At 42.3% G+C, this 13,750-nt stretch overlaps 1 protein-coding gene and 1 pseudogene across 1 annotated transcript in view; both read right to left on the reverse strand.

Annotated features, from left to right (window-relative positions):
- The window catches only part of THO2, a 189,945-nt gene that overhangs the window by 97,767 nt on the left and 78,428 nt on the right, over positions 1 to 13,750 (reverse strand). Inside the window, exons 8-12 of the mRNA XM_087377253.1 lie at positions 12,295 to 12,342; positions 6,996 to 7,064; positions 6,644 to 6,777; positions 5,077 to 5,152; positions 4,684 to 4,877 (exon numbers count right to left, since the gene is read on the reverse strand). Of these exons, the coding sequence (XP_087233379.1) occupies positions 4,684 to 4,877; positions 5,077 to 5,152; positions 6,644 to 6,777; positions 6,996 to 7,064; positions 12,295 to 12,342 (521 nt within the window). The remainder of the gene's footprint in view (positions 1 to 4,683; positions 4,878 to 5,076; positions 5,153 to 6,643; positions 6,778 to 6,995; positions 7,065 to 12,294; positions 12,343 to 13,750) is intronic.
- LOC147899815 (uncharacterized) lies at positions 9,358 to 10,622 on the reverse strand (annotated as a pseudogene).

A 13,750-nucleotide genomic window follows, 5' to 3' on the forward strand; every position in this document is an offset into this window, starting at 1 on the left:
ATGGGGAGGCAGCATCTCTCCATCTACAAGGAATGAGATTGGGACTAGCAAAATACCAGTGCATATACATGTGAGCTCAAGGAGTCGGTGACTCAGAAGATGCTAAAAAAAGCATGGTCCAAAATGCATTTTTACAAACATGAAATTAATCTATTAGATACATACGGGATGCAAAAAATACCTAGGGAAGACATTTTATTGTTTAAAAGGAATCTAATCTACAAAATGAGAACCATTTTACATGATGTAAAAATCGAGAAGGGAAGGTGGCCAAGACCTAGGTCCCAAGAGAAGAAAGAATATGTAAAATCCGTCCCTCATGGGAGGTGGAAAATGAGCAGCATGTACTCCTAAGATGCCGGGCCTAAGCTCACATCAGTGAAACATATGATGACAACAGAGGCAACCTGAAAATCATGTTAGTTATCAAAACTGTTAGCTGAGGATTTACCTCCTCCCGTCTACTCCTCTCATGCTCCCACTCCTAGTTGGGCCAAACTCCATCGCCTAGCTTAGGGGGTTAGATTACAGTTTGAAAGTTTCAACAAGCTGATCCCATTCAAAACGAACCCTAGGATCACTCTTTGGCCACGATTCACCTCCAATCGAAATATTATCAAGCTAATGCTCCAGACTTGTTTTTTCACAAGAAGAGAAACGAACATGACTTTTGGAGGTTTGCTCGGATCGCTTTGAAGTAAAGAGAAAATTTGTTTGTTAGATGATAATCTAAACTTTTGTCTTTTGAATCGAAGTCCATTTCCACGTCGTTTGAGTGCATTTGCATCACAAGAAGGAGGTGTCCCTGTAGACTTTCATTTTTAGGTTATGTAATGAGTAACACAAACAAAAGAAATAGCCCTCCTTTGCTGCAAAAGTAGTATCACCCCAGCCTAGCACTAGGCATGATGCACCCCTTCTCCTCCAAAAGCAGATTCTCTTTCTTTACAAAAAGAACAATGAGCTGAAGCACAGATTTAAGGAATTAGAAGAAACAGTAAAGCTTCTGAGCTCGAACCCTAGCAAGTTTTAGATGATGAGGTAAGCTGTACTCAGCTGGAAGAACTCCATAAGAATCTCTAGGGAGAGATTCAAGACAAGCTCAAAGGGGAAGTGAAGAGCTCCCTACATACATAAGTGTTAAAGGAAGTAAAAGAAGTAAAGGAGCCATGTCACAAGGGCGTGAGTTTTAATGCTTGCATGTGGCAAAAGCCGGGCTCCAATGATGTGGAAACCTACTTACAATCCTCGAATTGGAAGCAATGTGTAAGAGCTGTCCAATCTACTTGGATTTCAAAACTAGAAAATTGGATGCCCGGAGAGTTATGAAACCTGCCTATATCTATCATAGCAAACAATTTCTGCAAATCAGCTTTGAAAGCTGCACTTTGCTGTGTATCTAGCCCAATAATAAGCATGTCATGCACATATAGACTTAAAATCAAAAAAGCTGATTCTATCTACCGGACATAAAGAGTGGCTGGCCTCTATAGGGCTGTTCTGAAATCCAAGGCATAACAAATGTGAATGTATTTTGGCATACCATGCCGGGGTGCATGCTTCACTCCATAAAGGGCCTTCAGCCGACATACCTTATTTTCAAAACCTACAACCTAAAACCTTGAAGGTTGGCTAACATAGACTTCTTAAAGTAGATCACCGTGAAGCAAGCTATCTTAATATCAAGTTGGTGAACCTACCAATACCTATGTGATGCAATGGAAAACTCCGCATGTGCTATATGATGAGGAACTGAGGGCTCTCTTCCAGGAGGGACACGACTTTGGTCTCACAACCGATTCACTTCCATGACCAAGTCGCATTGGGCTCTAACGGATTGAGATGCGACAACAAGGAGAGACACTATTGCGACACATCAAAGAGTAGCAAGAAGGTGATAGCACCACAGGTTATTGAGGGAGACCGAGCACAGAGGCATGTCACAAACTTCTCTGCATTTGAGTCAGCTCTAGGACACAATGGGGTAGAGGAGGAGGAGTTAGCTGATATGAGGGCAGTATGGATCAGCAGAGAGAGTGCGCACAATACTATCGAGTCAGAGATGCAGAGACCACACACAACACGGAGAGTGGCATAGCACATACGATCAAGGTTAGGCCTATCTCAGCTCTCCTCAAAGGATACCACAGGGAGTCCCACGACTCTTTTTCAAGGTTGCCTTGCTGATTTCGTCCCCAAAATTGCTGAAATTTTGTCAGGACAAGCGCAAACCCTTGCTACATAATCACGACCTACTTTTGCCTCCGTACGACTTGTCCGTGCAGCCGTGCGTATGTCCATATAGCTATCTGTTCAAGACAAGCTTGATGGTACCAACTATCCCATGTGGTCGTACATGGTGTGCCACTTTGTTGGTATCCAAGAATTTCTAGGGTATTGTGACTAGATCCTCTTTGTCACAAGCGCCTATTGCCATGACATCCTTGTGGCACCAATCATACGCCTGATGCACATGTTCAAGTTTGTGACCTTTCACATTCTTGCCCGCCTACAGGTGGTGCTACTACTGCTATTGCCACTTCTGATTCATCTACCCTCTACTGCCGCAGTGCCTCTCACGTTGGAACAGATACGGTAGGATAAGAGAGATGCACAGACCCATGCCTTGATTGCTATGTCTAGCAAGAAGATTGTTGTCCTTCACATTCGGTCTCGCAGCACAGCCAAGGCTGCATGGGACACTTTGGCCAATATATATCATATTTGGAATGAGTCCAAGGTTGCCTATTTGCGCAGGCAATAGAACAATGTGAAGATGGACGAAGGTCCCTTATCATGGATGCCTATCTCACACAAGGCAAGAACTTTAGAGAGCAGCTGATCAATGTTGATGAGATTGTACCACATTCAGAGGTTGTGTCTAGGACTCTATATGGACTTCCTGAGTCTTACAGTTTTGCTATGACGTTAAGCTTAGTGGCCATGGGTATCCCCGCCACTATTTCTTCGATTAATGTGTTTCCTTGCTCCTACAAGAGGAGTAGAGCTGTTCCAATAGGGTTGCCTCCATCAACGCACACAGGCAAAGGTAAGGTGGGCCAGAATTTTAGCAAGCCCAAGCCTCTAGTATCTCATCTTCTTCTCTCCCGGCTGATCAAAGTGCTACAATTATTGCAAGAAGCTCGGCCATCACACCTCTGAATGTCAGAAGCCCATTGCTTTGGAAAAGAGAAGACAACAACAAGGTCTTGTAGTTACAAATGCTCTCGCTACCCATGATCAAACTCATGAGGCAGCAAACATGGCTCATGATGAGTGAGCATTTGTTGTGAGCAATCACTACAATCCAGAGAAGCATGCTTCAACTTTGTCAATTTCAGATTCTAAGTCAAACTGGTGTCTCTAAATGGCAAAGCAGATGTCTCTAAATGGCTAGGCTACTGCTTCAAAAGCCATGTTGCCTAGTGTCCACGGAACTTTGAAGAGACTTTTTAAAGGAGGCAGATGTTCCTTGACAATCAAGCTAGATTTTAGAATGACTCCGTAAGAGTGATTCCTATAGAAAAAAATTTGAATTCTTGTCAAAGCATTCAAGAAAAAGAGTCTCCCATTCTCCTTCAAACCTACAATTTTACATCGTTTTATACAAAGATCGAGCTGTAAGGTCAAAAGTTTAGGATTAAAAAGATAATCGTTGAAGTTTTTAAGCATAGATTTCCCAAAGATAGATGCAAAGTGCTAAAAGTTGAGAAAACAACTTTATGTTTTGACTTTTTGTGGCTGATAAAAATCATGACATTGATTTTAAAAACAACAGATACACGAAGGTCGTAAGTGTTGAAGATGTTTGCTTTGGGATAGATTTTCTTTTTGATAATCTTTACATACCATTCCAGACTTACCCTATTATTACTATCCCATAAAACTATAATGTATCACTCTGAACTTCGTCACAACTGTGCTATTCTACAAGAGCACTATACATACCATCAAATAATCATATTGGAATTAAGAAAAGGTGCTTAGGATTATGACTGAGAACAATTTCAGAGACCTCAAAAACTCTCCCTGCAATAAAATAGCAGCTTCAAGAGGGCTCTTGGGTAAGTATTCGTCCTCCTAGAATAATTCGCAGAAGGCCTAGGGCACTATAGAGGGTTGGAAACCCAAATCGCAGAAAGCAGGCTATCCTTTGGTGGCTGGAACACAATTCGCAACAGGTTCTCTCTCTCTCTGAACAGCTCGCACATGCAATGGAAAAGGGATCCTGGTGCAGGAATCAATCGTTCAACAGTCCGGGAAGGTGTGGAAGAGCTAGGGCTGGAATTCGCCCATTAAAGGTTAGCCAAATGCACGCATTCCTACTTCTTGGAGTAATCCTAGTCCATTGTGGGCATCCCAACAATTCTCTTACAGCGCATGCAAAGCAAAGTAAAAAAAAACAAAACTTATTATACTTAACGAAAGTCATAATTCTTTGACCAGAGTCAATAATATAAAGATTCGTCTTTATTTCTTCAGAGAAGCACCAAATGGCGACAATAACCCCAATAACTTGTCGCAAAAAACGAATGATAGGTTGTACTTACTTCTGATTCAGAACCTTAGTTATCACAAAACAGGACAATATCCAGCATGCAAAAGGGCAGCTTTATAGACATATAAGAATCATCAATACAAAACCACATATAAGTTGAAAAAGCAACCTTTACAGACACATACCAATCATTAATACAAAGGAATCCATGTAGAAGTCCCAATTTTTGATTGGTTCGAAGCTCTTGTGAACGTTCGGAAGTGGCTTCATTTTCCATATCCAAAGCAGCAAACAGATCAATTGTCACATCTCCTGGTTTTTCTTCTTCCATCAGATCCTTTCCAGTCGCTGCTAGATTGATTTTCCCTATTTTATTGGCCTGTACATCAGACATATTAAGCTTCGTAATTACACTGAAAACCAATCATGCATCGTGTCTTTTAATTCAATTCCTAGTGCCCCTTCTCCTTGTATCTTCTCTGCTTGTTTACTTTCTGCACTGCAAAACATAATGCTGCACAATCTACATCATTAGATACCAGAAAATTTTGGATTTTGACACAGCATGCAACGATTACCTCATCCAACCGCTTCTTGGATCCTTCTTCATACTCTGCAAAAGCATCTTCATCTTTTGGAAGCAAATGCGCATACCTGAATTGAGTAGTACATGGCTTTTTAATTCTTTTTGGGACCTCTCCGAAAACAATCAAGTTGCAATTTAGAATAAATGAAATTCAGATTGTAAGTTTCAGCAGAAAGTAGAACAAATGCAACACAGCTTATTTGCATCACAGGGAGTAGAGAAGAGGAGTGAGCAGAGATGGGGATGGTGGGTAATTTCTCAAACATTCTACAAAAGAAAAACCAACTACAGTTGGTGGTAGGTGAAAAAGGGAGGCCATAATCAAAATCTGGGCAAAGTGTGCTGACAAAAGCAAGGCATACATTGCACCCACCATGTGGGACTACACTCGAATCCTGAAGGAAGACCTTAGAGAAACTAGAAAAATTTCCATTACCGCTGCCTTAAGGGCAGCGCCAATACATGTCAAGAATAGAACCGGGAGGGGGGAAACCCCTTTACCATACATTACAAGTGCAGGAAGGCACATACTGATACTAGAAAATAAGAGTTCTTATTTCACAGCTTTGTACGCCAGTAATATTACTGCAAAAAGATCCTGTAGTGTACAAAGAAGAGATAAAGGTACACAGAAGCCGCCTAATAGTGGCGCAATACTTCAAGTCTAACCCCAATGTGTGTATGGGGAACCAGGTCATCTTGACGGTGACATGTCAATACACATATGAGGGTCGACTAGGAGATAAAGCTAACACAATTCTCTACTGGAATCGGCATAAGCAGATTGGAAGAACAATCAAAATGATTACCTACAGCCTGTCACTTTTCCTGACAAGCCCAACAGCCACATTGTAGGCATTTTGAAAGAAAGGGGGGTTTTATTTAAAACCCTTAACCTAAAGAAAGCCTAAGGTTGTTTCTTTCCTAACATGTTATCTGCGGCAAGGAAAAGATCAGTCTGTTGCTTGCCTCATTAGTCCGTTTCATTGATGGAGCATACCATTCTTCATCAGAGTTAATAAATTACTGTAGCTGTCTCCTAATCAACACCATGCTCAATGTGGAGGAAGGGAATGGGCAATCAATTTTTGCACTTTTATTTGCAAATTTCATCTTTCTCTGGCTTGGAAAGTCCTTTTTCAGTGTCTCCCAGTTCGAGCTAAGCTTGCCAAGAAGTTTTCTATCAACCCGTTATGCCTTTTGTGTAACATGTCTAATCAGTCTATAGTCCATCTCTTCTGGCATTGTGTTGTGGCTCACGGCACCTGGGATGAAGTTGGGATGGCCATCAAAAAGGGCAGTCTGATGTCAAAGTTCTAGTTGGGCTGTAACTGGAGAATGGGGCTGTTGGGGGATGCTGCGCCTGAAACAATTCTCGACTAACCAAACCGTGTGAGTTAGCAGCCACTCATACAGCAATGAGAAGAGAACACCCTATTCACTTTTTACTTTTGATTTCCAAAACTGCTTCGAGTATTACAAGATAGGAAATTCAGGAGTAAAGATTTTGGGAAAGAGGAGATACGTTCCTTAAAAAAATACATGTTCTGTAGACTTACACACTGTCGAGGTCAATAAATCCTGCTTTTATTAGAGTAGCTGCAAGTATGTAAAGTCCATCTGGAACTGTATCCTCCACTTCTGTGCGCTGGTAATATTGAAATTTGAATCCCAATATATGGGATGTATGTGACTGTAATACAACCACCGAAGCATATTGAATACGTGCCAACAAGGTTAAATTCTGTCATACTAGGTTGCTTGAATATCATACTGATGACTGAATAATGAAAAGTTGCCGTCACTAGACAAATATGTCTATATTCCTGCTAACGTGAAAGCTGTAGATCAAAAACCAGTCGAGTAGGATCACTGTAACAATATACCACACACACAAAGACACATTAATACCTTGGGGAACAATGGTATAAGATCTAAAAAAGCATTGTTCTGAGGCTGCAACTCATAACACTCCAGAACCTGCACCAAACCACAGGTTACTACATCCAAAAAACAACCGTTACATCTAATGCATGAGCCTCATATTGAAAAAGATTCAAAAACTTGCTAAAAATACATGACAGGAATCTCTCCTGTACATCCCTACTACATTGAGAAAATTATGGGTTCCGCAATAGGAAAGTTTGCAATGCAATGTGCTTAATACTTATAAGCTAAACCAACTGTTGCTTCCTATGAGAAAAGAAGCCTTTCGAGTTCTAAGGAATAACGTCCCATTGGGCTGCTTAATACCTACACCTATTGGCTATGGCTTCCCTATGAGGGCCGTGAGATGGGCCCCCACCCCCCAACAAACAGGGCACTAAAAGAGCTCAATCCAGAAAAGGAGGCATTTAAGAAGGAGATTGTTGGAGAATGCCTCACGGTCGTCACCTTGATTAAGGCTTATGAGAAAGGTTTTACGCTTTGTGGTGATTGGATAGTGGAAGTTCATGACATTTGTGGCTGGCCAGGGCTGGCGACCTCAGTAACTGGCTTGCATGGTTGGCAGCGTAAGCCCTTGGAAGCTTTGAGAGTCTCTCAATGTGGTAGATAGTTGCATGGTGGTGATGGTGACTTGTGGCGGTGTCAATGGTCGAGGTATCGTGACTGCTACAAAGGCACTTGGCTACATTGAACTTCGCGAGCCTGTGCACTACTAAACATGAGAGTCGTGTATCAGACCACCACTGTGTGGAAATACTTGTCATAGAGCTCCTGCTCTGTAGGGTCTATAGTCGGATGATATAGTCGATTGTAAACCTGCAACAAGGTCAGTAGACATGAGCAGGTAATCTTTTGTCTTGGTCTAAGTCGTCTGCTCGTTTTGGGATAGTACAAAGCTATATTGGACTTTCCACAGTGTCACAATAATTCTCTGCAATCTATACTCTGTTTGTGCATATTCCCGTCTCTACAATCCATGTGTGTAAAAACGTCTTGGCTTGAGGAAATATCGACTGGTTCTGAGTTCACTATTACATGCACACGATTCTAACATTTGGTATCAGAGTGACGACCTGAGAGACCTTTGAGAGCTTCGAGTCTTTTAGCCATTTAAATTCGCATGAATGGAAGTGTTCAATCAATTGAGAGATTTAGCAAGGGTTCAACTCTGTGAGTTTTTTGGAGGTCTAGCAGGTTGCTCTTCATGCAACAAGGTGTATGGGTTGTGGTGGCAGGAACTGAAAAAAAAAACCCAAGAGTGGTGGCCATGAAGCTGATAAGATACCAGTGTGGGAACAGCAGAATGACCGAGCGATGGGTGTGTTGGGTCGTACACTTGGCGAGTGTTCGGCTCTCTGCAATCCATATCATATGTGAGTAAAAACGTCTCGGCTTGATGAAATCTCGACTGAGTTCTGAGTTCACTATTACATGCACACACTTCTAACAGAGATGGCTGCCATTCAAGCCAATATGCAAGGTAAACACGCAGAGTTTACACAGCAAATAACAGAGGGAAAGGCGACAATTCTAGAGAGGAAAGAGGTCAAGAAAGGTGCATCAGCCCCGAAGAAAGGTCCATCCTAAACACTCGATGGTTGACCATTTAGTGGGCATTAGAGCTATAGCAAAAGGAGACAAACATAAGAAGGAATTTGTCTATTGCTGCTTTGTTGATTTCAAGAAAGCATTCGATACAGTCCCACGTAAAAAATGATGGGAAACGGTAGAAAAACTTCAAGTGCCTCTCGAACTCAGACAAGCAACATATCGATTATATGAGAGTCTTAATAGAGCTAGCACGGCCCCTAGTAGATGGAACATGTCCCGAGAGGAAGTCATCGCATCCTATACATACTTGGGGGTTCTCTTCTCTGGCTCAATTTTCACGATGCGACCAGCAATGCATAGTTCCCAAGAGTTTCGGAAACGGGAAGAAACGGTGGAAACGGAGTTTCGGTTTTAGGGTTAATTTTATTACTATTTATTTATTATTAATATTACTACATATGTCATACATTACAAAGTTGAAAGATCATCTTCAAATTTCACAATAACTTATAACTTCAAAGAATTCAAAGTTCGGCAAAGCCACACACGCTACATCAATTACCATAGATGATAGATCATAAATGACAAGTAGTTTGGGGCCTAGGCTGAAGCCTCATAAAAGTGAATACCAAACATGATCCATGTCATATGTGAGTCGTGACATGATAAAATCCTAAAAATAAGTACTAAAGTCTATGATGTAGCCAATATAAAACATGATCCATATGATACATCGGATCCAAAAATCTGACAAGCATCATGCATGCTCCAAGAATCACTCCTCAACATCATCAAGATCCACGCTATCATATGTCTCCTCTGACTCCTGAGTGTCAGCCTCAGATGAAGAATCACACAGAGGATCTTGCTCCTCTGGCCCTGCTGAAGTAGAAGCAATGGATACGGCCCTCAATCTTTGCCTCTCAGAGCGGGTGGAAGAGCGAGTGGTATGGGTCAATGATGTCAACTAAGGAGTATATATCGCGCTCTTCCTGTGGGATCTCTGGAATGAACTTCACCTTCTCAATGTCGATCGTGTCCACATTCACCTGAGAAGGCTCCGGATTCTTGGCATTCCTTTCAAGGAGCTGGAGGTTGCAATGACAAAATACCAACCTCTTTGGCTAAGAGGTACTGAACCTATTTCTCTTCTTTGTATGGAAGAGTGCCAACTCCTCTCACATGGACCGAAACCGCAATCCTGAGAAAGCACTTGAATAGCAATGTGTTTCTACGCACATAATTAGAATTTAGGATTTAGAAATTAGAATTAAGTTACAAGTAGAATGTAAGTTGTAACTCACACTATACTATGTTGCATGATGCATCGTGCATATAGCTCAAACTTGAGTGTATGGGTAGTAAATTACCAGTGTGGGAGCACAATTCCCATACTTCTCCCACCATGAGACAACTGAGTCTCTGGAAACTTTGCCGTCTCTCGACCAAAGCTCCCTATATGGTTGCAGACGGCCAAGAGATCATCCTCTATACGGCCCTGCATGTATACATCACCATGGGTCACCGCCCTGATGTATGTCATGAAGCCATCATCAAGCCAAGTGCTCTCATATTGCTCCTCATTTCGCCATAGAGGATGCAATACATGTGCTACTACATGAATTGGTCTGTGAAACCAATCCCATCGCTTATTCCATATAGCCTTGATCTGCTCAATCCTTTAGAGAAGAAACCATGGACAAAAAACAAGAGTCAAGAGTCAAGACCAATGTAAAGCATGAAGACTCAAGAGTCAAGACTCGAGTGAAATAAAAATTTACATATAAGGAAAAAGTTAAAGCATACAGAGACTTATTGCTCTCCTCTCAAGTATTGTTGCTTGTTGAGAGACTCTCCAATCTTGTCCATGTACTCATATAAAAGACCAAGAGTGCTCCCCTCCATGTCTGTAATGTGCGAGACTGTGTAGATCGGGTTGAGAGTTTTGATCAAACCCTCAACCTCTACCCACCAGTCCTCTCTCATAACAGCACGCATAAAAGCTCTTGCCTTAGGGCTCTCTCCATCATTCCACTGCATCCACTCATCTGAGTACACAATGCATACCAACTCCCTGCGAACTCGTAGGAGTCTCTCAAGCACAATAAACACATGCAAAACTGGTGGTTGCAGGCTGCAGTAGCTCAAGATTGCTCTAGGCCCAAAACATACTCAAAAATTTTGGCCTCTTCTTCACAAACTTTACCTTACTTCGTGCAATGCAAAAAATAGAATCAACCCATTGTATTTCACCTATGTTCTCGATCAATAAGTCGAGGCAATGTGATGCACAAGGGGTCCACACAATACCTGGAAACTCGTCCTCTAGCATAGAGCCCATAGACTTGCAATTGCTCCCATTGTCTGTCATTACCTACACAACATTCTCAGGCCCTATTTGCATGATTGCCTCCCATATATGACCCCAAATAAATAAACCATATTTGCATGATTGCCTGCCATATATGGCCCTACGTCTTTGCTTGGCACATGGAAAAGATGGTCCTTCACACGAGTGACACTCCCGTTTCTCCATTCCACAGAATTTGCATTTCCACTTCTTAGAACCACCAGACCCCTCATATCTCCCCAATTTCTCTACATGTTTCCAAAATGCATCCGGAGTCCGAGCCATGCTAAGGACTCAAGAGAGCAAGGAGAAAAGGGAAAGGGATGAGGAGAGCAAGGAGGAGAGGAGAGGCTGAGATGAGAGGGTGAGAGGGCTGAGAGGAGAGGCTGAGAGGGCTAAGAGGGTGAGAAGGCTGAGAGGACTTAGAGGAGAGGCTGAGAAGGTGGGAGGGCTGAGAGGGTGAGAGGATGAGAGGGGGAGGAGAGGAGAGGCTGAGAGACAAGGGCTCAAAGGGTGAGCACTTTGAAGGTGAGAGGGGTGGAGAGGAGAGGCTGAGAGAGTTGAGAGGGTGAGAGGGCTGAGAGGAGAGGCTGACAGGAGAGGTGAGGGCTGAGAGGAGAGGTGAGGGAGCTGTGAGAGGGCTCACGGCTGAGAGGGTCGAGGTCCGAGGAGCAGCACGAGGGAGCAAGAAACGATGCCGGCAAAAACAACGCGGGAGCAAAAAAATTTGGATCAAAAACTACCGCCTCAAAAACGCCGTTTTTGTTTTTGGAAATGGCACAGAAAGAGAACCACCACAAGTTCTCTCCTCCATGAGCTCAAACACCTTATACAAGTGTTTAAATAATTATTGTCTTAGGTGCAGATGCCAACTTAGAGGCTCCACCCATTCAACTCCTTGTATTATTTTTCTACAGGCTCATAGACCCTTCGGTCTTTCAAAGACTTTAATAAACTCTCTCTCTCTCTCTCTCTCTCTCTCTCTCTCGCCCGCGGATATCACAAGATCAACCGGGTCCTCTCTCTCTCTCTCTCTCTCTCTCTCTCTCTCTCTCTCTCTCTCTCACTAGTTGGCACCAAGTGAGCTCCTTGTGTGGATCACTGCTTGTGCATCTCCGAGGAGGGCTTCATTGAGCCTCCAGGGTAATAGCCAATTTCACCTTGCATTCACTCAGGATCTCTATTGGACAGTTTCGGGTTTCATCACATCGACACCATATTGAAAGTGGGTTTCATCACATCTCTTTAAAAACATTTATATTGATACAAAATTTAAACAGCTTGAGCAAACAAATTTGAGTCATGAACAAAGCTTTCTGATACATCTCAAACAAGGCGGAATATATTTTCAAGATCACTTACAATATCAAAAACTCGATTAGGATCAAGATCAAAATGGCCAATCAGCGACTGCATCACCCACACAAGAGAGTTAGAAACTTCACAAACAACAGACTTTTATCTAATAAATCAGCTTAAACAATAGTTAACATACATACATATACATGTTTGTATTGATAGATAGTATGAATGTATGTCCCTCTCTATCTTCCCGCATGCCTATCTATCTATCTATATCTAAATCTATCTCTATACACACACACACACACACACACAATACATGCATCCGTACTATGTATGCCTCTCTCTGCCTCCTCCCTCCCTATATCTAGAGAGAGAGGGAGAGAGATGCATATATACATGTGTGTATACATAAATATATATGTATAGGCATCCTCTCTCTCTCTCTCTCTCTCTCTCTCTCTCTCTCTCTCTCTCTATATATATATATATATATATAATCACAAGCATCATCTCAAAGGAAGACCTCACAAGAAATCAATATGCCCAAAAACTCAAAGAGCTAGAAGTCATTAGGAATGCAAAAAAGGAAGGAAAGAATGCCTATATGAAGGATGGGAAAGCAGTAATTATAGCAAAAGAGCAAAGGGGGAGAGAAACAAAAGGATAAAAAGGAATACGAGACCCTCAAGATCAAAATATGGAATGTGGAAGGATGGAATCTAGACAAGGTACAAGGTCATTGCATTAGAAGATGAAGTGTTGGAGACAGACATACTCAGTGTGTTGGAAACATGGGAGCACGGGGGAAATGAATCCCCAGGAATCAAGAGGTTCTTGAAGACATCAATGTGGAATACAAAAACACACATGGGGGGAAGAGGTTTTGGTGGGATTGCATGTTGCATTACCATGACATGGAAGAAATCAGCCAGAGTGATAAAGAAGGATCCACATAAACAATATATGTGGTTAGAACTAGCAGCAAAAGAGGGAAATTAAAACCGTACTGACTGTGAGAGACAGCTATGGCGTCATTGCAAAAACAGAATTGAACTCTTCAAAGCTCTCCCTCACTCCCTCTCTCTGAGCATACACTAGGGCCCAGGACAAATTGTCGGGCTGGACCCCCCCGAAGGTCTTTATTCATTTCAGAAAATCTATTACAGAAATTCAGCTTCAGCTTAGAGCTGTCTCGTAAGTCTCTCTCATCCAACGTGAAGAAATTCCTTCTTTTACAAGAGCTTCAAGCTCTATTCAAATTGGCAACATGCCACTTGTCTAAAATCTAGACTAAATTCTTTTACAAGCCTCTAAGGGCTATTCTGGAGTCTTCAAAGCTCTCGGTCACACGAACCGCCTCCTAGATGCGTGTCAGGCTCCCATTTCGCTTAGGAAAATTAATCCTTCCTAGTACCTGCAACAATTAATTAAAAGCGCACCACCATGGTACCCATTAATTGTTAGCACTTTGCATGCAAATAACACACTGTGGACTAATCCTAGTCACGGTCGG

The sequence above is a fragment of the Dipteris shenzhenensis genome, chromosome 7 (genome assembly GCF_047967505.1).
Source record: "Dipteris shenzhenensis isolate YYH24624 ecotype China chromosome 7, Dip_SZ_1.0, whole genome shotgun sequence".
Classification (NCBI taxonomy): Eukaryota; Viridiplantae; Streptophyta; class Polypodiopsida; order Gleicheniales; family Dipteridaceae; genus Dipteris; species Dipteris shenzhenensis.